At 36.2% G+C, this 25,716-nt stretch overlaps 1 protein-coding gene and 1 long non-coding RNA gene across 2 annotated transcripts; one reads left to right on the top strand and one right to left on the bottom strand.

Annotated features, from left to right (window-relative positions):
• The first annotated feature begins 2,495 nt into the window (after positions 1-2,495).
• Positions 2,496-25,678, top strand: LOC101220229 (anaphase-promoting complex subunit 4). Its single transcript, XM_011658168.2, has 20 exons — positions 2,496-2,717; positions 2,799-2,876; positions 2,998-3,109; positions 3,593-3,684; positions 3,884-3,967; positions 4,151-4,390; positions 5,233-5,307; positions 5,894-6,045; positions 6,552-6,712; positions 6,789-6,889; positions 6,964-7,038; positions 7,158-7,337; positions 12,096-12,178; positions 12,267-12,365; positions 21,013-21,117; positions 23,698-23,836; positions 24,079-24,306; positions 24,428-24,580; positions 24,910-24,991; positions 25,270-25,678. Exons 2-20 carry the CDS (start codon positions 2,808-2,810, stop codon positions 25,362-25,364), a joined length of 2,325 nt encoding a protein of 774 aa, XP_011656470.1. The 5' UTR covers positions 2,496-2,717; positions 2,799-2,807; the 3' UTR covers positions 25,365-25,678.
• LOC116401687 lies at positions 22,397-23,066 on the bottom strand. Its single transcript, XR_004214009.1, has 2 exons — positions 22,869-23,066; positions 22,397-22,738 (listed from the first exon to the last, which is right to left on the bottom strand). It is a non-coding gene; the product is annotated as an uncharacterized LOC116401687 (long non-coding RNA).
• Positions 25,679-25,716: the final 38 nt, after the last annotated feature.

Here is a 25,716-nt window from a genome sequence, read left to right as displayed (position 1 = left end):
TTAATATTTAAATCATATTTAAACACAAAACCCTATCTTTAAAATGATAACCAACAGTTATATCACATATATTTGTCGGTTTCTCTCTTCTCACCTAATTCTAATTATTTGAACTAATCTAACAATATTGTTCTAAGTTAACTTCTTATGAGCTAGCAGAGGAACCTAATGGACCTATAGATCACTACAAGAAAACAAAGATATCACGACGCGAGACTGGATGTCGCTAAAAGCAACGTCGGCGGTGCTGGACTTTCCACGACGTCTGTGTTAACACGTCGCCAAATACCACATTCCGCGATGTCTGGAAAACGAACATTGTGGTAAATGTACTAATTAATTTATTGTTTCACTTTTCTGCAACGTCTCTCTTGGACACGTCGTGAAAAGACGAAACGATTCATTTTGGTCAAGGCTTTCTGTGACCCACGTCGCGAAAAAGCTGAGTATTTATTTTTTTATTTACACTTTCTGTGACATGGCATCCTTTGACTTCGCGGTAAGTCTAACCCTAATTTCGTATGATAATCTTTTGCGACGTGTCTCTGCAAGACATCGGGGAAAGTGAAATGATTATAAACCTTTCTGCGACGTCGTGTCCTTGTACAAAATTAGGGTTAGACTTATCGCGACGTCAGAGGGTGTCACGTCACGAAAAGTGTAAAAACAACGAAACGACATAGATAGTCGAACGTAAATCGCGACTTCATCTACATCGTACGTCGCAGATACTTGCTTTTCGTGACGTTTTCGAAGACGTCGCCAAAAGTCTTGTCTATTTAACCGAATTCATTCGACAATTCTCTCATAATTCATTCACAATCCAAATTTTTTAGAGAGAAATGGAGAAAGTTCGAGGTTGCCAAATTTCGTCGTTGTCGTTGCCGTCTCTCGCTGCCGCATTGCCTACTGCCGTTTTGAAGTCCATTGCACTTGAAGTTTTTTATTTTATTTTTATGTAATGTTTTGAATTATATAATTAATTTTTTGTATTGAACACATTTAATGTAGTATTTCATTTCATAATGAATAATATTTTCATTTTAATCAGTTTATTACAAATTTTATTATATTGAGTTTTACTAATGCCTAAATAATGATAATAAAATTATTTTAAAATATATATATATATATATATATATATATATATATATATATATATATATTCGCGACGTCGGCGTCGAAGCCGTATGCGACGTAATGGGCTGTGCGCAAGGGAAACCTTCCTCAACATTGTGTCGAGATGCGTCGTGGAAAGCATCCTCGACGCGTTTTTCGCGACGTGGTTGCCAATGTCGTTCAGGATGTTGCGGTAGCCTTTCGCGACGCAGTTTAGGGTTTTTGGCGACGTTTCTGTGCGTTGGGGAAGACCGTTATTATTGTAGTGGATCATAGGCTTCAACGATTTGATATTAACTTACTAAACCCTTTTAGACCAAGCTCATCAACAGTTTTTTAACTAATCAATCATTCCACTAAAGTCTCGTTGTTGCACTCCCTTTATTATAGATATATTTGTGTTTGTATGATATAACCATGATTAGCAAGTTAATCTTCCATAAATTGTTCATAACCTTGGTTGGGTCAAAATACTATTTTACCCTTGAGACATCTTGCTCCTTAAGTCCCATTGATCCACTATTAAACAATTGGTTTAAGCTTCAACCTATAAAATGAATCTCTCTTGAGCCAATGAGAGGGTATGACCCATTGTTCAAGACTTGGATTCAACCCTTAAGAGAACAACTTATCTATTAACCTAAAGCGGGTAGGAGCGAATTTCGTCTTGCACCCTATGTCTCCAGCTATTCACCCAATCTTACCCCTGAAATGGGAGGCTTATTAGGCTAGCGCTAATGAGTTGCCCTCACCTATGTAGATTTAAAGATAAACTCGTGTGAACAAGAGTTCATAGTTAGCTTAGGACTAAGATTAAGTTGTATATGTCATCAATAATCGAAAAAGTTAGTTTTGAATAGTAAAGGACGTTATAACATAAAAGTGACTATATTATTGTTCAGTCTTATGTAAATTCTTTACATAAGATGCTCCCACTTTTATGTATTTACATGAACGATTTATGATAATATTTTTTATACTAACTACAAAGTGGGGTCGCATCCATAGTGTCTACATAATAAGGCGCCCAACATTTATTCATATACTATAGACCATTTATACTATATACTCGAACTTGATCTATGTTTATGTCTCTACATAAAATTCAAGTTTACTCAAGGTAGCTTTGAGACTTTAGTTTATTGGATTCAAAGTTATAGTATTCATTTCTTCTAACAAAATCTTAAAAACAATTTTATTGAATATAATGTGATTTGAATTACAAATTAAAAGTTTTAGAACATTATAATATGTTTAGAAAAGTGACTCCAACGGACCGTTTATCACCCTTTCTCTCGTAATCAAGGGTTCAAACAAATAATTATTTTCAGAATGCGTCCATTCTTTAAAAAATAAAGTTATTTCTTATTTCATTTTTGTCAATTTCTCAAATTTATGGAAGAATAGAACTCTGTTTTTTTGAGTTATTTCTCGCGCCCTTGTGACCGGCGGCAACGAAAGTCACCCGAAAATCTCATCCCGAACTCCAGAAAGTGGAATCCTCAGTGCCGGAGTGCTCGCCCTCAAGGGATTCTCCTTCTTAGCCTCTCTCTCATACTTCAGTAGTTCCTTTGTAGTAATTGTAGAGCATTGCAGAAGTAAGTCATCGATTCATACTATGGCTTCTGAAGTAATTCTACTTTCTTTTCTGAGTTTGGTACTGGATTTTTCCATTTCAGCTCTAGCCTATGGAAACCGATGAGGCCGAGCGTGTGCTTCCATTTCAGCTCCAATTCGACAAGCCTACTGCCTCTCAGGTTTTATTTTTCACTCTTCACCATTGGCCGCGTACTTAGAGTTGCACATACATTAGTATATTATTGTGCGTGATGAGTTTTTTTCTTCTGCTCTGAATATTTGATGATTTGCTAATGCAAGGTTAAAATTGCCGAGTGGAACCCTGAAAAGGATTTGCTAGCCATGGTCACGGAAGACTCGAAAATTTTGCTCCACCGTTTCAACTGGCAGAGGCTGTGGACTATATCGCCTGGTGAGCTCTATGTTTCCTTTGTTTCTGTAGCTTATCTTTTACATTTCCTTATTTCTTAAAAAGAAAATTCAACGGGTGTGTTCTAGTTTTCATTTTAACACTGCTTTATTGTCTTTGTTCGATCTAAAGAAGTGTTTCTAATATACGTTGAAGTTTTTTTTGTTAGAGTGTAATGCATAGGTTAGTTAAATTGATATTAAGCTTTTGATACTAATTCATGACGAAGGGCAATATTTCATCTGCCAAAAGACTATCTTTATGTTATTTAATGATAACTTAGAGATTCAACTTTTGGTGTTACACTAAAGTTTAAATTCTTGCTTTGGACAATTTTAGTTCAACAAAACTTAATACATCAACATCAAAACCATATTGTCACTTCCTCTTAAGACCTCTGTGTTTTTCACTTTGTTATTGGGTTCTTACTTGTTATGTTGTTTGGTGACATCCTTGGCTAGGAATGATTGTATAACTTTTATGTAGGAAGGTCTATAAAATCGTTATGTTGGAGGCCTGATGGTAAGGTGATAGCAGTTGGACTTGAAGATGGGACAGTTTTATTGCATGATGTTGAAGTGAGTAGTCTTACTTTAACTTTAAAACACAGTTTTGCTATTGATTAGTCAATTGTGGAACTCTTGCACTCAATTATGGTGATCCAGACTCCTGCTAGTCCAGTTGTACTATAATTATTTAGATTCAGCTTCCAATATGCCTAATATAGATTTAGTTCTCTTGCTGCTTTTTAGACCCTTTATTTTGTACGTCTAACAGAATGGAAAGTTGTTGAGAAGCCTAAAGTCTCATGCAGTTGCTGTGGTTAGTCTAAATTGGGTGGAGGATAGCCAGTTGATTACAGTAAGTAATTCTCCCCTTATTTATTTGGTGTTTTCCATGAAGTTTATTGGAAAGTCATTTTGCAAGCCTCATCTAGAATGTGCAGCATGAATAATGATTTTCAAATATGGGTTTATGTTTTTATCCAAAAATAAAATTGTGTTTCCCTCTCATCCTTCACTCATTCTCAAAATTGTGGTTCAGGACAAAAATGAAATCTTGTCAACTTATGAAGATCGCACCCGCCGTATTTTCCCTCCTGCTCCTACAATTCCTCGAATGCCTGGACTTGTCTCTGGAGATACTGGTTTCATTGACGACTCTGAAGACTCATTTACGGAGTTGTCAAATTCTTCTCAACAGCGGTTTAACATCTTGTGCAGTGGTGACAAAGATGGAAGCATCCGTTTCAGCATATTTGGCGTTTTTCCAATTGGAAAAATAGTAAGTTAACTGCGATTATATTTATAACCACAACTGCAAACCTTTCTTCTCTCTCTTCAAAAAATAGGTACTTAACTGATTTTTTTCTCGCTTCATCAGTATAGTTCTTGAATACATTGATTCACTTGTATGAAATTCAATGTAGTATGTTAATTTCAAAATTGTATACTTCTATTTTGATTGTGATCGCTTCTTGCACACTCAATGCATAAAGACCAAAATTCGACCCCTAGCTTTCCTATCCTCTGCTGGCCTTTTGGTGAATACAGACCAGCAGAGGACGAAAAAGCTAGGGTTCCGGATTTGGTCTTATATTTTCAAGTGATCAGGAAGTGATGTCAATATACAGTTTTGAAATTAAAACACTACTTTTAAATTGTATTACAAGAGAAACAAAATAATTTTATCAGTGTATTTGAGAACTATACTGATGAATGGAGCAAAGTTAGTAGTTGAGTAATGATTTTCCAAAGAGAGATAAGAAAGGTTCGTGGTTATAGTTATGTATAATTTCTTAATCCTAAAATGATCTGTTTGATAAAGGTTTTCTGTTCTATAAAACTATTTTTCTTGTACACTCCCTTTTTGAGTATTTGGAATGCAAAGCATCTGCTTTCTTTTTTTCTTTATCATTTAGACATTGACATTAGAAGGTAACTGTGATAAAAAAACCACGTGCAATGTAGTTATACAATGTGTAACTGGAGATTTATGTTTTTTCCCCCTTTTAACAGATGCAAGTTTATTTTTATTGTTTTTTGTGTTGTTACCGTCACTGTATTGATGTATTGAGTGTCTCATACTCTCATCCATTGATGTGCTTTTCTTTTTCAATGGGACAGAACATACACGAGCTTCATATTCCTCTTCAAGATGCTAGTGCTTCATGTCACCTTCTGAATGCTGAAATTTACAAGGTATGATATAACAGCTATTCTACATTTATGGACTTTATTTGATCATATGGCCTGTTCCTTTTGGGCAATCATTTTTAATTTGTTATTCATAGCTGTGGAAATATGGTGACTTCGAGCAACAGGAGTATGGTGAAATTTAAATGGAGTTTAACTTATAATTTTTATTACTTATATTGGTTCAAGTGAAGAGTTTTAATTGGTCCATATCTTGGCATGAATACGTTACTTACTTCTAAATCAACTTGTAACCTTTGAGTATTTGAAGTTTCAAGCAGAAGCTTGTGGAAGTGAGATTTCTTATGCATATGGAGCTCGAGCTTCAAGTTTTAAAAATCTCCTCCAAACTATTAAAGCATCGTGGTTGTTAAATTAAATAATTTAATATCAAGGATTATCTGTTCGGTCTTTAAGATTTCTAGTTAGATTAATATCTTACTTTAATATAAAAATTTCTCCAATAATTTTCACTGTACCTGAAATGTTTGTCTGAACTGGGAGTATTGTAACTTGGTTTCAAGTTTCAGAAATCTTGATTGGTTTATGAGTAAATACGATAATGTACATAATTTGTTTTGTATTAGTGTAGGTTGCTTTATCGAAGGATTTTTGTCGTTTGGTAGTAATGTGCTCAGGCGAACTCGTTGGACATGGGCATGATCCAAGAAAAAGACAAATCACCGTTCAAGGTGTGCATGGCATGCATTCTTTAGTGCTTGATACTTCAATCTTTAGGAAGAGGTAATTACTGCTGACACTAGGAATATTACTGAAATATTTGTCCTTGGATTTAGATTTTCAGGTTTTGTACTCTTGAATTCTGATAGGAATATGGTAGGAGCCAAAAAGGGATTGTAGATATTATTAAGGGCATATTAGTAATTACATTGTTAATTGTTGTAGTTGAATGGTCATAAGTAGGATTTAGGGGTAGGAAGAGAAGCAGATGTTGGGAATTCTCAATATTCCCTTGAAATTTTCTTTGGAATTAAAATAATTTCCACTCCTCCCCCACGATTTCCAGACTCTGGTATAGGTTACCATTGGATTCTCATTATGCTTCTTTCTAGTTACCCTAATATATCTCTAAGAAAAAGCTGGTATGATATTCAAGCATTTTTTTCTTGTTGAAAGGTTGGTTGAGTCCTACTGAATTATATCTTATCTAGTATCGCCCCATCATATCCTTTCTAACCTTTGTGCTCCTGGAAAAAGAAAAGAAAAACTCATTTTCTGCCTCATTGTAGGAAAAGTGAGCTGCATCAGGTAGCTCAACAAGCTTCTAACATTGGGGAATTGACTGAGGTAATAAGGGTATCATTATCAGTAATGAGTAAGCAGTGGTCTGATGCCATGCACGCTTTCCAAGAGAAGTTTGACTCTTTATCCACGCTGATAGTTAACCATGGTAGTAATAGATATTATCGATATTCATGTGCTACTCCTTTTACCCTGACTCACGTCATTTCTTTTCCTACATACAGGACTTGACTCATCTGCCCAGGAGGAGTTTCTTAGCATTCTAGGTGGTGCACGAACTAGTCCTCCAGTTCACCAATTTTTAGTTAACTCTCTTGGTGAAGTGGTACGCACAGTCTTCTCTTTGATCATTTCAGATATTAATGATTGTTTTGTTGTTCACTCCGATTTTTTGAATAGGGTGCAAAGCGTGTGTCTAAGGCTATTTCTGGGGCTGGAAGTGAACTCCAACTTATTGTTCTAGATCATCTTCAGGTGAAAATGCATACAGTAATATTTTATTATTATTCTTTACTATTATAGGTTTTTTTTTTTGACATGATATCAATACAGCTATATACTAGTAGAACTTAAATGGTAGAATTTCTTTGCAGCCTGCTGCAGAAATCATTGGATTTCGAATGGGCGAACTATTAGGGATTTCTAGATGGCGTGCACGTTTTCAGGGTGTTGGTTTAGATGAGAAGCTTATGCACAATGCTACAGAAAAGGTTGGTACGCTACTGGTGCAAGTTGAACGGTTTATGAGGGTGCTTTCAACAGTCTTGCAGCAGGTATGCCCTATGGAAGATGAATTTTTGCTATGGTTTTCATTTGAACGCAAACTTTGCTGAGTACCAAAGCCCCCTCCCCAATAACCCACAGAGATTGGATTTTTTTTTTTAATCTTTCAATTGAGAGGCAAATTGAGTTGTAGAATAGAAAAACGCTTGTTAATCCTTAATTTATCATGAAAATTTCATTTCAGGTTGAGAAACAAGTTGATTACATTCTTGTGGCTAACGAGGTAGTAGATGATTGTAAGGGGTTGGTGTATAAATTGGAAACTGAAAATCTTATAAAAAAAATAAATTGGAAATGAAAAGAGCTAATGACACAAATTATTCATCCTTTCTGCATGTTGTCCTAAAGGCTCAGTGTTTCAGGTTAAATAGAAGAGATGGATCTTAGTTTGGACATATTTCTTGTGTGAAGTTTATTGCTACACTTGATTTAAAAGCTGGGATTAAATTCTTCTTCTTCTGAAAGTATAAAAACTAACCTACTATAAACAAATCTTTACGCAATTGTCAACTACACTTCATTATACTTCTTACATAAGTTTGGTAAATACATTTTTTTTTTTAAGAAATACCGCTATGCCCTATGCTTTTGGGTTTAATCGTGTTGTATTTTTGTTCAAAATTCAAATAGGGGGGTAAGATGGGTTAATTCCAACGTAAATTTTTCTCAAAATGTGACAATATAGTATATTAGTCATCATTGTAAGCAATAAGCATAAAGTGTATCAGTGTGTTACCCTTGTACAAATCCAAAATTCTTTGTTTACGAAGGGTTGAGGTAAGGAAATCCTTTTCCCTTGTTTTTATCTGCCAGACTTCTCTCTGAATGGTTTGGAAAGATGGTTCTGAAAGGTTTTTGGTTGGTCTAGTTTATTTCTCCATAAATCATCCTCAATTGGCAGTGCTTCCTAGTAATCTTTTCAGCATATTGCTCAAAACTTCTAGTCCGCTTATTTTAAAAAATTATTTTTAAGTGGCCTTAGCTGGGCAAATAGCCTTGTTGGAGGTCTTTCTTTGTTTTAGAATTTCATTTGGTTTCTCTTAAAACTTAGACAACTGGAATAAAGTTTCTAAGTAATTTGTGCGTTGGTTACTTGTAGCAACAATGTATCTCTTTTTTCTGAATGGTTTAGGAGATTGTTGTTGGAGCTAGATTCTTTAAAGTAGTGTTTTTTAAATATGGTGTCTCTTACTCTCTGTGGTGGTTGGGACTTAGGATTACGCACATATCAGAGTAGTAACCTTTAAGAGCCTTTAAATTGCTATAATGAGGGCTTCAGAAGCATCCAGTTTGGAAAATCTAGGTTTTTCAATGTTTGTTCCTAAGATTTTGTTAGGATCAGTTTCAGGTCCTTTGTATTTTGAGTTAGCTTCCCCCAGGTTCACGGCGAGGAGTATGTGTATGTGTTAGGATATTTAACCTGAAAAGCAGAAAAATCCCAACAAGACAAACAGAGACAGCACTCTGATATACTGACAATAAAGATCAAAATATGCACAACCTGATATCAAGAAGTCCAGAAAACAGTACTCACAATAACGTCCAGCACCTTTGAGAAGGCTGGAAACTTCTCCTATGAAGGCTATGAAAGCTTTCACCAAAAAGAAAATATAAAACCTAAAAAACAGCAATCCCTAAACATTCTCTATAAATACCCCATATCCACAGTGGGCCCTCTATGATATTTTCTCTCTGCTCCCAGAATTACTATCATGTCAAATTCCTTTCCTGCCCTTTCTTTTATATGTATGCAACATTGGGGGTCTAACAGTATGCTAAGATGTTGAATGTGGGTTTGATAGTTCTTTTCCTGGATGTTTGTTAGGTTAGGTGGAGTATCCAAATGATTGTAAAATTTGGAAAAAAATTGATACAAGATAGCTTTTGTTCTAGATCGAATCTACCCCTAACTATTGATTCATGTTTTAGTGTTGGAGCCCGTTTGGTAACGTTCCCATTCCCTGTTTCCTGTTTTCATTTTTTAAGAAACGGAAGTTTTTGGTAACGTTCTCTATTTCTTGTTCTAAAAAAAATAGAAATGTTTCTCATTTTATAAGGAATTATTGGAAACAAAAAAAAGTAGTTTCTTCCATTCCCGTTTCTCAATTATTTCTATTGATTTCCTTTTCCTTTTTCTCAATTCTTTTCATTGATTTCCTTTTCCTTTTTCTCAATTTTTTTTGTTGGTTTCCTTTTCATTTTTTCAATTCTTTTTCTTTTTCATTTTCCTTTTCCATTTTCCTCTCGTGAATTCCTTTTTCTTCCTCTTATTTCCCAAATAACCACTTTTCACGTGGTTTCCTTTTTCTTCCTCTTATCTCCATCGTCTTTCCCAAATAACCATCCTCTTCCTATTTCTCTCATCGTCTTCGTTGTCTTCCTCTTCGCCTCACATCGTCTTCCTCTACATGACGCCTTCCTCTTCGCTGGATTTGGGTTTTCCTCTTCCTCTTGCGTGAATGGTGTTTTCGTTGTGGGTTTTCACCGTGTTGATTTTATGGAATTAATCTATATATTCATTCATTATTTGGTAGAGATACAAGCCTATATATAACCATAGAGAAATACACTTAAGGAAATAATATCAAATAATATCTCCAGAATAATATCTCCTAAGAACAATCTAATTATATTAATACCCTCCCTTAAACTCAAGGTTGAAATCACAAACTTGAGTTTGCTAAGAACTAAGAAAAGAAACAATATATCTAGAATAGAATAAAAAACCCGAAGAACAAACACACAAAGAACTTCTAGGCTAAAACAAACCCACGAGAGCGAAACAAAGAACTTCTAGGATAGAAACATAGATCCTCGTATAGAGATCTATAACAGAACCTAGGAAGAACGAAACAAGAACTCCGGGGGCAAAATGAAAGAGCAAAACTGAAGCAAAGTAGAACCAAAGCTGGACGAAAACAGGGTCGGAATTGGACAGGAGTGTTTTGTCGGATCAGAATGGAACCGAACGAACTAAACTAGAGCAAGTCAGAATCAGATTAAACGGGAGATCTGGGGTGAACAGAACGGAAACTAAACTGAATGGAGCAGAGAGGCTTAGCGGATCTGAACAAAAACAGAAACGAGGCGTCGTTGGATCTGGGCTTCGATCTAAACTTTGAAGGCAGACATGAAGGATGGGTCTGAACGAAATTAGACAGATCTGGAATAGATTGGAGGCAGACGCGAGGATCTGAGGACATGGGGTTTCATGGTTTTGTTGGGACAGCGTAAGGAGATGGAGCAACAGCAACGAAACGCAGTGGCGAGCGGAGCTTCTTGGACAACGGACAAAACCAAAACTCTTCGGCTGGGCGTTCGGCTTCAACTGACAAAGGTTCAATCGGCTGCTTGGCTAACGGGAAAGCAAGAGGTCGGACGAAGAACTATGAAGGAGATGGCCGCTGCGGACGCTAGTGACAAACGAATGGGGTTTCTGGGGTTTGGATGGTGGCAGATTTGAACAGCAATGAGTGGCAAAGGGAAGGTGCAACGACAACGGTGGATTTGCAGATCTAAGGGGCGGCTTCGGCAAATGGGGGATGATTCTGCCTCTGTTGATGGCTAATGGGAGATGATCCTGCCTCCGTTGATCATTCATCAACGGAGGCAGAGATCAAACGGGATGTGGAGGCTAGAATTCAATAAGGCGAAAACCCTAGAGCTCTGATACCATGTTGATTTTATGGAATTAATCTATATATTCATTCGTTATTTAGTAGAGATACAAGCCTATATATAACCATAGAGAAATACACTTAAGGAAATAATATCAAATAATATCTCCAGAATAATATCTCCTAAGAATAATCTAATTATATTAATACACCGAATTTGTGGGTTTTTGCTAGATTTGTGTTTTAGCCGTGAGTTTTTGTCTTCCTCTTTGCCATGGGTTTCAGTCCTCTTCTTCGTCGTGGGTTTTCGTCTTCCTCTCGCCGGCTCTGTCCTTCAGATCCCAATCTTCATCTCGTTCTTCATAAGATTACAAGAAGACCTTATCTAGGTTTGATAATTTTATTTTTTATGTCTAATGGATGACATATATTTTTGTTTGATGTTTAATTGAATTAAATGTGAATAAAATAAAAAATGAATCTAAAAGAAAATCAAGAAACAAGAAACAGTTATCAAACATATTTTCTGTTTCTATTTCTTTTTTTTCAAGAAACAAGAAACATAAATAATTATCAAACACATTCTTGTTTCTTGTTCTAAAAAAAGAAGGAACAGGAAACTGGGAACAAAGAACAAGGAACAAGAAACAGGGAACAGGAACGTTACCAAACGGGCTCATTTATTCTTCAAATATCCTTTCTTCAAATTTGGTATAAACTTTTGAAAGCCTACGGTCATAGTCTGATTTTCCTAACTCTGGTCATATAGTGTCTCTTAGATCTTGTCAAAGTGTGTTCTTTGTCCTTTTTCTAATAATGTTTATAGTTACAGTAACATCTTACTCTGGTACTTAAGTGAACTTCTTACAGTGGTATTCTTACAGTGGTATACTTATGTAACTAACTTTCTCTCAAAACAGAATCGAGCGAAACATGTCTAAATGACTATTACAAGCCCAACCCCTAATCCCTTCTAAGCTGGAATTTGGAAGCAATTTCACTATTCTTTCTTTTCTTTTTGTGTGTGTAAGCCAAACCTGTTATAAAAATGAGTTCATATTAATGTGTGTAATAATGGACGATTCTTGCTGCTTTTATAATTTGTTATATAAAACTTTTGTTTTTGTGCAGTTCTCAAACTTCTTTAACTGGCTTATACGATGTATTAAACTACTTATGTCAGAGCCGAGCGATCAACTTCTACCTTATAATAGGTAGTTCTCTCTCTCCCTGATTTAATGACACTTGCTTAAGTTGTGAACTCTCTCTGCCTGGTCTAATTACATTTGTTGGTCATTGCAGTGAGCTTGTTGTCATTTTCTTGAAGTTTTTATACAACCAAGATCCTGTTAATAAGCTGCTTGAAGCATCTGAAAACGACAACAATATTGAGATTGACTCGTGAGTCTATTCTTCTATCCTCTCTTATAAAATGTAAACATATAATTGATGTGTATTTTTCTATGATTTTGATAGAAAATTGCTAAATTTTAAAATAACTGCTGTTTCTCAAGTAGTTAAGGAAATCAAGAAGTGATATTTTAAGAACAAATCATAACAGTGGTGACTTGAATATTTAAATGAATTTAACTTTTAATAATGTTACAAATGTTAATTCAATTAATAGTATACAGACATCCTTTTAATTGTACTCGACATTCTGATTAGAAATATTACTCTTATCAAAATTCACATCTTTAACATAATCTTCACGTAATCTAGGAGAGGATTATCAACACCCACCTCTGTATAGATAGAAGCGAAAGACAAATGTTTCCTCTTCTCTGTAGCCCTGTCCATATACTTCAACTTTCCCACTACCTTCACATAATCTTAGTAATCAATATATGGTTTCATCAAATACAGCTTGTTTGTTCTAGTTTCATTTTGAACTTGAATACATTTATAAAAAGAAGAATTCTTGTTCTAGTCTCTGATGGAAGACGGAGGAAAACCTTGGATCACGATCATCTTCTTTGGTATTGTCAGTTTGCGAGGTCTGTATGGATTTACTTTTTGCAGGAGTTTGATGTCCAGTAGCTTGCCAGTTATCTTTGGGATTGCTAGTTTACCGTTAGGTGGAAACCCTTTGTGTGGGGGTTTCTCTCTGTGGGTTTGTTTTTTGCCTTTGTATTCTTTTATTTTTTTACTCAATGAAAGAAGTTATTTCTTTCAAGAAAAAAAGAAAAGAAAAAAACCATTGCTTCTGTAATTTAGAATTCAGAAAAGTATCTGTCTTATTATATTTGAGTCAAAGCAATGTTACATATTTATATAGAGAATAAACTAAACCCTAGAGACTATGTAAAATTACAATAAAGGACATATGTATATATATATCATAACACTCCCCCTCAAGCTGGAGCAAATATGTCGATCATGCCCAGCTTGTTGCACAGATAGCTTATCCTTGTTCCATTTAAAGCTTTAGTTAGAATATCTCCCAATTCTTCTCCGGTCTTCACATATCCTGTGGACACCAACCCATCTTGGATTTTCTCACGAATGAAGTGACAATCCACCTCAATATGTTTAGTTCGTTCATGAAATACTGGATTAGATGCAATATGAAGTGCAGCTTGATTATCACACCATAATTTAGCTGGCACGGTAATACTGAAGCCTATCTCAGATAATAGTTGGTGAATCCATACTATTTCACACACAGATTGTGCCATAGCTCTATATTCTGACTCAGCACTCGAACGAGAAACAACATTTTGTTTCTTACTCTTCCATGAAACTAAGTTTCCACCTACAAAAACACAATATCCAGAAGTCGATCTCCTATCCTCACGAGACCCCGCCCAATCAGCATCAGAAAAACATTCAACTCTCGTATGTCCATGATCTTTGTATAGGATCCCACGTCCAGGAGCAGCTTTTAGATAACACAAAATCTGCTCTACTGCAGCCCAATGATCCACTGTAGGGGAAGACATGAATTGACTTACAACACTTACAGAATATGCAATGTCTGGTCGAGTCACTGTTAAGTAGTTCAACTTCCCAACTAATCTCCTATATCTCTCAGGATCTTTACATAATTCTCCTTCTTTAACAAGTTGCTGATTTGGCATCATTGGAGTGCCACTTGGTTTGGCGCCTAATTTTTCTGTTTCAGACAACAAATCAAGTACATATTTTCGTTGAGACAAATAAATACTTTTCTTGCTTCTCATCACTTCAATGCCCAAAAAATATTTCAATTGGCCCAAATCTTTTGTATAAAACTGACCCTGAAGGAAAGTTTTGAGAGACGAAATACCCAATGCATCATTTCCAGTAATAACAATATCATCAACATATACAACTAGTAGAACTATACCCTTCTCAGATCGGCGATAGAAAACTGAATGATCAGATGTACTCTTCTTCATACCAAAGCATACAAGGGCTTGACTAAACTTACCAAACCACGCACGAGGACTCTGTTTCAAACCATACAGAGATTTTCGAAGGCGACATACTTTATCACTCTCCCCCTGAGCAACAAACCCTGGTGGTTGTTCCATATAAACTTCCTCTTGAAGATCACCGTGAAGAAAAGCATTCTTAATGTCAAGTTGATGCAACGACCATTTATTGGTAGCAGCCATGGAAAGAAATAGGCGAATGGAAGTTAACTTGGCAACCAGAGAGAATGTATCTGAATAATCAGTGCCATAGATTTGAGCATAACCTTTGGCAACAAGGCAAGCCTTTAAACGAGCCACTGTTCCATCAGGATTCATCTTAACAGCAAACACCCATTTACAACCAATGACCTTCTTTCCTGCAGGACGAGATACCAAATCCCAAGTACCATTATCATCTAAAGCAGTCATCTCCTCAATCATTGCATTTTGCCAGCCAGGATGAGACAAAGCTTCATGAACAGTGTTAGGAATAGATGTGGACTCAAGAGACGTAATAAACGCATATGTGGAGGGAGATAACTGGTGATAGGAAATAAAGGAAGAAACAGGGTAAGTACACTTGCGTTTACCTTTGCGAAGAGCAATGGGAAGATCATCACTTGGCGCTGGATCACATGATGAAGGAAGCATTGATGGAGGACATGAGTCTGAAGGTTGTGGTGGAGGTCGTCGGGAGTAGACTTGAGAAATCAACGGGCAGGAAGGAGGCACATCAGTAGACAAGGATGGTGTGGGAGAGGTAACCTCATATATAAAAGGATTGTCATCCTCCCCCTGACACGAACTCGATGGTGATGAAGTAAAGGGTGTATCCTAAAAAAAAACAACATCAGGCGAAACCAGATACCTTTTAAGGGTAGGACAATAACAACGACTCGAGGACTCGAAAATTGTTATCGACTCGAGGACTCGAACTAAGACGATGAAATTTCGCAAATTGACACGAATCACAATTTAAAGAGGACAAAGACCTAAATTCTGGATAAAGTTTCTTCAACACGAACAAAGATGGATGACCTAAACGACAATGGACTTCAAAAGGAGAGGGAACGACAGGACACGCCACAGCTTGCGATACTTGATGATCAAAGAGATAAAGGCCTCCTGACTCATATCCTCTACCAATAATCTTCTTCGTCACACGATCCTGAAACAAGCAATAACCAGAAAAGAACATGACAACACAATTTAGGTCATGAGTAAGTTGACTAGTAGAAATTAAATTAAAGGATAAGTTAGGCAAATGTAACATAGAAGAAGGAGAAAAGGATGGGGTAAGGTGAATAGTGCCAGAGCCAAGAACAGAAGATGTGGAGCCATCGGCCAATGTAACAGATGGAAAAGGGGCAGGGGACAACGGTCTAGAAAATAGGTGAGAATTACCTGTCATATGAGCTGTGGCACCAGAGTCTATGACCCATTTGGTAGATGATGTAAGAAGACACTTTATATTACCTGGGGCAACAGTGGATGCAATCGGAGTAGAGGAAGATGACGCTTGTAATGACTCTTGGTAATTCTGAAACTTAGCAAACTCATCTGCAGAAATAGTAACTGACGCCTCTGGTATATCGCATGTGGAGGCTATCTGAGCATGTTGAGATCGTTGACTATTCTTATATAGCAATTTCCGACAATCACGTTTCATATGGCCTGGCTTACGACAGTAGTTACAAACAATCTCTACAGACTCTGGTTTTCGATGATCAGTACTATTCCTTTGAGGTGCCCGAGGGTTATTGTTCTTGCTAAAGAGAGCACTACTGGGTTGAGGAATAGACACACCAGTCGGAGAGCTTTCAATACAAAGGACTTGAGTGAAGGCATCATCTAATGATGGAATCTTGGAGTCAGAGAGAATCTGTGTCTTTCGCTTTCCCATTCCAAATTCAGGCAAGAGTCCATTCAGGAAAATCATAACAGCCATCTTCTCTCGTTGAACTTTAACTTCAGGACTAAAAGGTAACAAGCCAAGCTCGGCAATGATCTTCTTAAGCCGCATAAAGTAGCTGGTGACAGACTCAGCTTTCTGTTTCGCACGAAAAAATTGCATACAAACTTCAAACATTCTATGCCCTTGCTCTTTACCTGAGTATAGAAAATCCAAAAATTCCAAAAGTTCTTTAACAGACTCACAGTGATCAACCAATCCAATTATCTCACTCTCAATTGAATTCTTGATCTGAAGATATAAACGGGCATCATCACGAAGCCAATCCTTCTTCTGTTTTGCATCTTCTGGGGGATCTTTGGTCATATGATCATCCATATCAGTACTTCTCAAATAAAATAAAATTGTTTGACGCCAATCGTAATAATTAGATCCATTTAATTTATGTTCTGTGATCTTAGAGGCTAAGGGAATAATGTTGGAGACTACCAAATTTTTTATATCGGCCATATTGAAGTCACACACTGATTGTAGTCCACACAAACAAAGAGAATCAATCCAAACAGCTGCAAAATTGGAAAAAGACCCAAAACCAATAGCGTAACCTTCAGTTTTCGTCGAACCTGAGTGCTATTTGATAGACCCAATGGTACAGACTGATCGGAAACAATGGTTCGAGACAAGCCCAGAAGACAGAGGACAAATCGGACGTCTCATGCGCTCTCATGTGCCGGTGCGTGGGTGAAGACGACGAGGATTCTGACGGCGCGTGAAGGTCACACGCGGTGTTTTTCGGCGATCGGCGAAGACAAACTTGGGCGGACGGAGGTGGTGCTTCTTATGGTATGGGCGGTGTCGACAAACGGTCAGGGAAGGTAACCTAAACTTAAACCTAATGGAGGAAGAAGCTAATGGCCATTTGAAACCCTAATGGCTTTGATACCATGTAATCTAGAATTCAGAGAAGTATCGTTTTTGTTCATTTTGAGTCAAAGGAATGTTACATATTTATATAGAGAATAAACTAAACCCTAGAGACTATGTAAAATTACAATAAAAGACATGGGATATATATAAATATATATATCATAGCAGAAAGTAGAGACAGACGCACACTGATTTACATGGAAACCCAAGTACGGAGAGAAAAACCACGATATATTGTTCTTATTATTTTCTAATGAATTTACAATAGGTACAATGAAGAGAATAAATAGAATACACAAGGGAATAATAAAAGGAAAAGATTTAGGAATTAGGGAAAATATTCCCATAATCTTTCCATAAATACTCCATGGGCCAAGTCCACTAATTCTAACATTTATTTTAAAATTTATGCTGTTTTCTCATAGTTTTGTACGATGATAAACATTTGAAACATTTGAATCATTGACCAATTCTAGAAACAGAAAAAATATTTTTAAAGGTCTTTTGTCTTCAAAAGGTCAAGGTTTTGTGTGGATATCTCTTTTGAAAGTGTTAAATTTAATAGTATGGGGTTCCATCTCAAAACCAATTGGCAATGAGAGGAGTAGCCCATTTATCTTACATGGAGTATGAGTCCACTTGGTTTTTCCAATGTGGGACTCTCAACTTCTCCAATAGAAAGGTTAAGGACCTGTTGTAGAGTTCAAAGAATCCATCAAAATTATGCTAGTCTCTCCTAATTGGTGTATTCATTGTAAAAGTAGTGAAGAGTCTTTGATGCTCTTTGTTTTATTTTTTTATGTTGTCCCTTTATTGCTAATTGTTTGGGAACACTGTTTAGCCTTTGCAAAATGCAGTGGTGTTGGCTCAAGAAAGCTTCATATGCCCTTATACAGTTAGTTGAAGGCCCCAATTAAATGCTTAGTTGAACATCCTTTGGTCCAATTGGATTTTTGCTTTTCTATGGAAGTTTTGGTTTGAAAGAAACTCTAGATTCTCTCGTGATCAAGAAGTGTCACGCCCCGTCAAAAAATCCGTTCAATGCGAATAAGTGAGATTGTGACCGCCTAAGCTTCCTACGCAACTCTCTCCGGGAGATATTACGCAAACCACTTAGTCAGCGAACAGACCAAAAGGATGAGATAAAGGAGAGATAACACGAATGAGAAAGATGATTCTTTCATTAATAGTGTAAATGAAATACATGGACGTATCACGTAAGTACTTTGTTAGATACAAAAGAGACTTTACTATTTTAAATAAACTCTAACTCAACTATTCCGCCAACTTCTAAATGCTTGCGAGAAGATAGTTGCCACTACCAAAACAGATGATGCGATTTGAGAATAGCACGGTAAGCGATTAGGATGGCAGGACAAAAGCTGGATGTTCCTCGCTGCCTGAAGAAACAAACAAAGAATTGAAAAGTTAGACAAAAATGTCTAGTGAGGGGTCATTTTCGCTCAAATTCATCAAACGATAGAAGAAAGGAGATGCTTATTCAAATCATGCCATCAAGAAAGAAAATCATGGAATTTACGGACAGCAGTTTATTTCGTCTCTTATTAGGCAATCAATAGCTTCATTTTTTCTCAATTCATCCACAATACTCGTTTTGCACATTTATTCCATAGGATACCTCTATGCATTTAATAATTTGTTTGTACCCTTCCTCCAACTCAAGCGTTCACCATACTCTTTTGTTGGATTGCTGCTAAGCAAAGTGGTCTCAACGCAGTAGTATCATCATTATAAAGCATGACTTGTCCATCAATGCCAAATGACACAACAAGCTCCCACACTAGATCACACAGCAAGTATGAGACATCCTATTCCAGTCCACACAACAAGAATAGGGTATTCTGTCCCAGATCATACAGCAAGGATAAAGTATTTTTACTGAATAGGGTATAAAGCCATTTTATCGTGTCATCATCGTTCATAAAAATATTATTTCAAGAGTTAAGAATATATGAGACATCATATGCAATATATAGTTCAAAACTTTACAGTAGGAAATTCATAGTTTAAGAAAAATATAAATATGTTTGAAATTCCAAAATTAGACTACAATTCAAGAGTTTTGTAAACATTTTTAGATAAACCACTCACTGTCAATTTATCTTCTTGGATAGCTCCTCACTTCAAAATCCCTTGGAATTTCTTCATGATCTTTACCGGATGAAAATGATAGAGAATTTGTGGTCTTTCGTCGGTCTTCCTTCAATTTCTTAAGTTAACTAGTTCCTGCAACTTGACCGGAAATCCTCTATTTATAGACCTCCTTCCGAAGACTTTTCTTCGTCGAAATGATTTCTTCTGGCCAGCGGCAGAAATCCTCAAATAGCAAAACGCCATGTGGTACTGTCTCTTCCTTATTCTGACCTTGATTGGGCGGTAGAGTCAAATCAAACGCTGACTTCATGGAAATAATAAAATGACGTCACTTTCCTTCGAGGGAAGGAGTTCTTAACGCCTTCTGGAACTAACGCATAGCTTCTTCATATCACGTGGTCAGTTCGTGGACTGCCAGTACTTGCCTCTCCCTTGCTTCCATAGCTGTCCTCGCTGCGTGTCACAATCGTATCGTTTCAACCTCAAGACGGACGATTGTGTTCGATGAACAAGTCAGTCGATCAAAATCCGAAAGTTGCGAATGACGTCGACGTATGTTACGACCTTCCTTGGCGTTCTTGGGAAATTTGTTTATAAAACGCGGGAAGGAAAGAAATACATTGAAATAGACGTTACAATAAGCATTAAAGACTGTCAGTTGCAAGAAAAAAGGGTTGCTTGCAAAGAGTACAACTCATGCTTGGACGGGGATTCAACTGGTATGCCTCCCCTATAGTACATTTTGAACATTTTTAGCTCTGGTAGGCTTGCATATGAAAATGCCGAAACGTCACACTCAAACTTTACGACTTGAAAAGAAAGGCAACTACCTAAGCTAGATATGCAACATAAAGATAAGATAAACTGGGGGTAACACACCTTGGAAAAATATGACCGTGACACTGCTTACCTCTTCTATGCGAGAGTTCGAAACATAGTAAGGGTCTCAAAAGAAGTAATAGTGACTTTATGGAGTTCTGTTACTTATTTCTTCCGTAATTATACCCTAACCTAAATTTGTACTAGTTGCACTTAGTGTGGAGTTACTACATTTCCGTTCTTGTGTATCATTCTAGAATTTTGTTTTTTAGTTTGTAGGATTTGGTTTGAATTTTGAAATCATTTTTAAAAAATAGATAACAACAAACAAACCATGGTGGCCACCTACCTAAGGTTGGATACCCTACGAGTTTTCTGCATGGTGTGAGACCAGACAGGTTATCCTGAAAGATTATTCGAGGTTCATGTAAACTGGCATGAATACTTATGAATAACATAATGTATAAATGAATTTTGGAAAATGTAAGCCTAAATGGTTATTGAAAGTGGCCTTCTAAATTGTTTTTTTTTTTTTCAAATAATAATAAAAGGCCATGTATATATATATATATTTTATTATTATTTTGCCTTGAGTTTTAGAGTTTTCCCTACCACATTGCCTCCCCTTTCCATTAAATTTTTTCTTCCATAACTTCCCCTCACCTATCTCAAGGATGCATAAGAAGGAAATAGTCCTTAAAACTTCTCATTTCCATAGTTTAAATAATTAAATTACATGCATCTATTCTGCATTCTCTTAGTTAGCTCTTGATCTCTAGGGAGTTTTCCTCTTCGTAATCAATATTTCTCCACTCATGTGAACCATATGTATTATTTTATATCCAACAGCAACTTGAACGTTTACCATTTTCTGCAGGGAACTTGTTGAAAGAGTAAGAGAATTGGCTCTATTCGGGGGATTTGCAGATTGTGAATTTTTAAGGAGGACACTTGGTCTGGAATTTCAGCAGATGGAATCTAGGTATTTCCTTTCTTCTTTTCAGTTGGTTTGGGAGTAGTTTTGGATTATAAGCTCGACAAGTTCTGACAATATGGAACCACGAAAAAGCTGAATACTCAATGTTTTTAAATGCCTAAGGCACAATCGCCCTCTGAAGCCTAGGCGCAAGGTGCACGAAAAGGTGTGGGTTTTTATTAGGAACATTACACATAAAAATATTACATTAAAAAGAGACCATAGTTGAAGTGGAAATATAGAAAGTAAAGACCCAAGCACGATAAATTTTTCATTTAGCTTAGTAAACTTGATTCTTTTAGTTTATAAAGAAGGAAAACCCTTAATTATTACTATTCTTTAAAAATAATGGAAATCCCTAAGGCCTGCCTTGAACCTTGGGGCTTCGCAATCAGGCACGCCTTATTTTGTGAGCTTCGCCTTCAAGACGAGGCGCTAGACTTGTGCCTTGAGCCTAGCTGTGCGCCCGAGAGGGCTTTTGGAGCACTGTGAGTACTAGACTTTGATTTGATTAGATCCAACTTGGATTTCTTAGAATATGATGAAACCAATTTTCAACATTGAATCATGGTAAAACATGAAGTGTCCAAATTATCAACTGATAGATTAAAGAGGGTTATGCTGGCTGGTATATTGCTTTGGTTCTTATGCTCTGTCAAGCACATTTTATTTTTGTTCTTACACGAAGTTTTTCATCGATAATTTGCATTTTGTGATTAAATATTTACATTAATCCTGACTGTCACGGTTAACACTGCTGTACTAAAAGAAATAAGATGAGCGGATGCCTGGTGCAGTCTGGTGGTCAGTTCCATTCCATGCATCCTCCCATAAGCTTATGAGCGGATGCCTGGTGCAATCTGGTGGTCAATTCCATTCCATGCATCCTCCCATAAAGCTTATTGGTCACGAGACTGCAACCTTGTACTTAAGAAGAAATATGAATGATGGAGAGACAGAGAAGTGGGGTAGATTACTTTTGACGGAGAGTTTTTAGCCCAACCTATAAGGACCCTGTAGGAAGGAAAGGAAAGGAAACATCCTCTTTCTCTTTGGAATACTTGCGTATGAGAATGTGGAGATATCAGTTACGCTCTGCCCTGCTTGTAGCAAGTTTTCTATGGTTTCAAACAAGGTCTTTGGATGTAGAACTTGCAAATGAATGAGAAAATATTTTATCCTTTTGGTGTACATATGTATGTGTGTCAATAAATTGTGGTGGCATTCTTATGTGGTAAAGAGATATGTCTCTTAGATATCTGAATTTCTGTTCAAAAATAGATTGTGGCAGCATGAATCTGCATTGAACGATACCTTAAAAAGGAAAATAGTGAATACATGGTTTTGATGGAAATCTGGGAATCAGAGAAATAATTGAAGTTCTGTATTGTCTACTCTTGGCATGACGAGGAGTAAAATTCTCAAGTTTAATAACATTCCCAAATTCATCTTTTCCATAAGAATAAAATAAATGACCCAACAATGTTACTGTCCAGCATGTTTTCTTTGATTGCCCCACTCCTAGAGGTATCTGGTCAGAGGTTTTTTCTGCCTTCAATTGGTTTGTTGCTTCTCCAAGGGACCCAGAGTTAGCCCAGATTGTTGATCATCTATCCACCTTTCGAAGCTGCCAAAGAACGTTTATGGTTATGCATTGTTTGTGATGTTTAGTGGAAAATAAGGACAAGAAAACCAAGGATATAATAGATACTATCATTCAGAACGTTTTTTTTGGTGTAAAGATTCAGTTGCCGTACATAGTCATAGTTCTTCCTTCCTTGCAAATTCGAAACACCTTTTGTATATCCCTTGATTGGGCCCCTTTTGTATACGTATACTATTTGATTGAGTTCCTGTTTCATTCAATCAATGAAATTATTTCTTATATATAGAAAAAAGAACATGTCTCTAAGGTGGCATTTGGCCCCCAAGTTTGGTTAGGTTGGGTTGGGTAAAAAAGACCCACCCACCTTTTGGTTTGCCAATAATTAAATAGGGTGGTTATTCAACTCACTGATTTCTCGCCTCGTTATTTGTGCCAACCTCTTACCAACTCAACTCAATTCAACCCACCCACTTCTCTCATCATTTCTGTTTAAAAAGAAAAGCTCAACTCAACTCTGTATGCCAATTTCCGTTTAAAAATAAAAGCTCAAATCAACTCTGCATGCCAAACGCCACCTAAATTATAGTTGGAGTAACATCAATTACTCTATTAAGTTTAACTAAAAACTAAGGATTGAAGAGAGTTGAGTTCAATGGTAAAGACTAATATTGAAGTCTCTTTTGGACTTAAAAATTTACCCAAAAAATATAAAAAAACCGGTGTGAGAAGGTATCACCCTCCCAAAGGGATTCGTAAGAAATGCCCAACGATGTTAACCTTTTTTTTATTTTGATCCAGTAATATTATGCATTAATTACTCTATGTAGTCATTCCACATGTCAACAAGCAATAAACTTGTGATCAATTTTTCACACCGATATTTATTTAAGAGCTCATTGTAGATCAAAATAGTTAAGAATTTGCAAACACATACTTGGTATTTCCTTAATTGTTATCTAACGATTGATTTACTTCCACAGTTTTAAGGACGCTTTTCTTATGCCCTTCATTACAATCTCAAGAAAAATACTTTGTGAAGATATAATATCCCTATTCCCGTTTCCATCCTCGTCAAGTTGCCTGTCTTCACATGTTCCTCTCTCCGTTTCATACTACGAGGTATTTATTCTGCTATTGAGCTGTTCTATTTAAGTTTGTCTCTTGTTTACTTCTTTACTGACGTTTGTCAGTTGTTCACACATGAGTCGGTTGTTATACAACTATTCTAAATGTTAATTGTTAAAAAGTAGTTTTTATTAACTTGGTTAACAGTTTTAGAAGGCATGATGTCCACTAATGCACACTGATTCTTTCGATATGGCATTTGTTAATTTTTCAATTTTCTTTTAAACCCCATGTAGGATTCCTCTGAAGTTGTTTCTGCCGATCTGAGTTGTGAGCAGAAGTTTATAGATTATATATCTTTCAGAGTCCCAGATGATTCTTTTGCAGAAATTGCAAATTGTGTAGGCATAGTCAGAAGATTCATTCATGACCAGAGCTGCTCAAACGAGGACCATTCCTCATCTGAAGCAGTCTTAATATCTATTCCTGATGGTTCTCAGTGTGTTGATCTTTCTTTATACAAGGTAAAACTTCAAGTTAGCAAGTTTTTATTCTCTGCACCCTAATTATATATATAAAAAAAGAGGGTAAAAGATTGACAGGATCCTGTGTGACTAATCTGTGAACCTATTTGGTTGTAAACAGGATGGACAGATTGTTTTGTTATTAAATGAGACTGCTTCTACTTCTGAAAGCTCTGTTGGTTCCTATATGATGGTTGTGCAAGTGGATGACCTTCCGTTTGTATCTATGCCAAGATCTCCGTGTCTGGACAATTGGAAGATCCTTCAACTCAAGGTTTTCCCTTTTGCTTAAATCTCATCGAAAAGATTCATCATGAGTGTATAGTCTTTCATACAACCATTATTTCTGAAGTCAATTCCCCAAAGATTACTTCATATCTTAATAAATCGACTTCTGCAATTGTGCTATAATGCAAGGGCTTAATCTGTTAAATGTAATCAATTCTTTCGGCTCTGATGTTAATCAGAATTACATCTTGTAGTGGCACATAAGAAAAAATTAGTACATCTTTTAAATATTCTGGAGATGGGAGGTTTTTTTATAGGTCTCATCCTCAAAATGTTACTTTTTTTTTTTGTATTAATGTTCTTTTTGTTCTCTAGGACAACGTTGTCCCTCTGCAAATGGAGAATGAGAAAGTTCGCAACATTTCTCACGCTGTCATTCCTCCTTTAGCTGTTAGTGGTGAGTGGTCATCGTTGTAATATTTCTTTTTTATTTTATGTGTAAACTGATGATGTGTTTGAAATACATTTTCAAGTGTTTAAATTAAAAAATCAAATTTTTTTATAACAAATTTGAGTATTTCACAATCACTCAAAACAGCTTTTAAAACACTTTTAAATAGTTTTTATCAAAAGAGTTTAAATAATGTGAAATTTTAGAATACACTTTTCTCTAGTCAATCAATCCAAACAGGTTAAATGTTATCTCAATCTAAGCACTTGGTGTTCTTGTTCCAGCATCAAGAGGAGTAGCTTGTGTTTTTGCTGCGAGAAAGCGAGCGTTGGTCTACATCCTAGAGGAAGATGAGGATGAAGTATCAGATGCTGAGTGAAATTCATTTGATACTCTAAGGTAGTTTTTTCCCCTTATTTTTTTTATAGCGAAACGTTGTGCAGGTTTTTAGTATTGATGTCTATATTTGTCTTGATTATAGGCATTAGGCAAAGCTTCTATTTTTATACATTTATTAGCATTTTAGATTTTCAATCCATATTACTTATTCAACTCTTCTTTTTTTTCCGCTAGAAAATATTTATTGGCGTTTTAGATTTTCAATGTTGTACAAGTACTTTGATTAAAAGAAAGGAAAGTAATATGAACACTTTTGTTAATATTTTCGAATAGAAATTGTCCATTACAATTAAACATTTGACCGTTACCTATGAGCTTATATTTTTAATTAT

The sequence above is a fragment of the Cucumis sativus genome, chromosome 1 (genome assembly GCF_000004075.3).
Source record: "Cucumis sativus cultivar 9930 chromosome 1, Cucumber_9930_V3, whole genome shotgun sequence".
NCBI lineage: Eukaryota > Viridiplantae > Streptophyta > Magnoliopsida > Cucurbitales > Cucurbitaceae > Cucumis > Cucumis sativus.
Note: the sequence above shows the minus strand (reverse complement) of the source record. Positions and strands in the feature narration are given on the sequence as shown.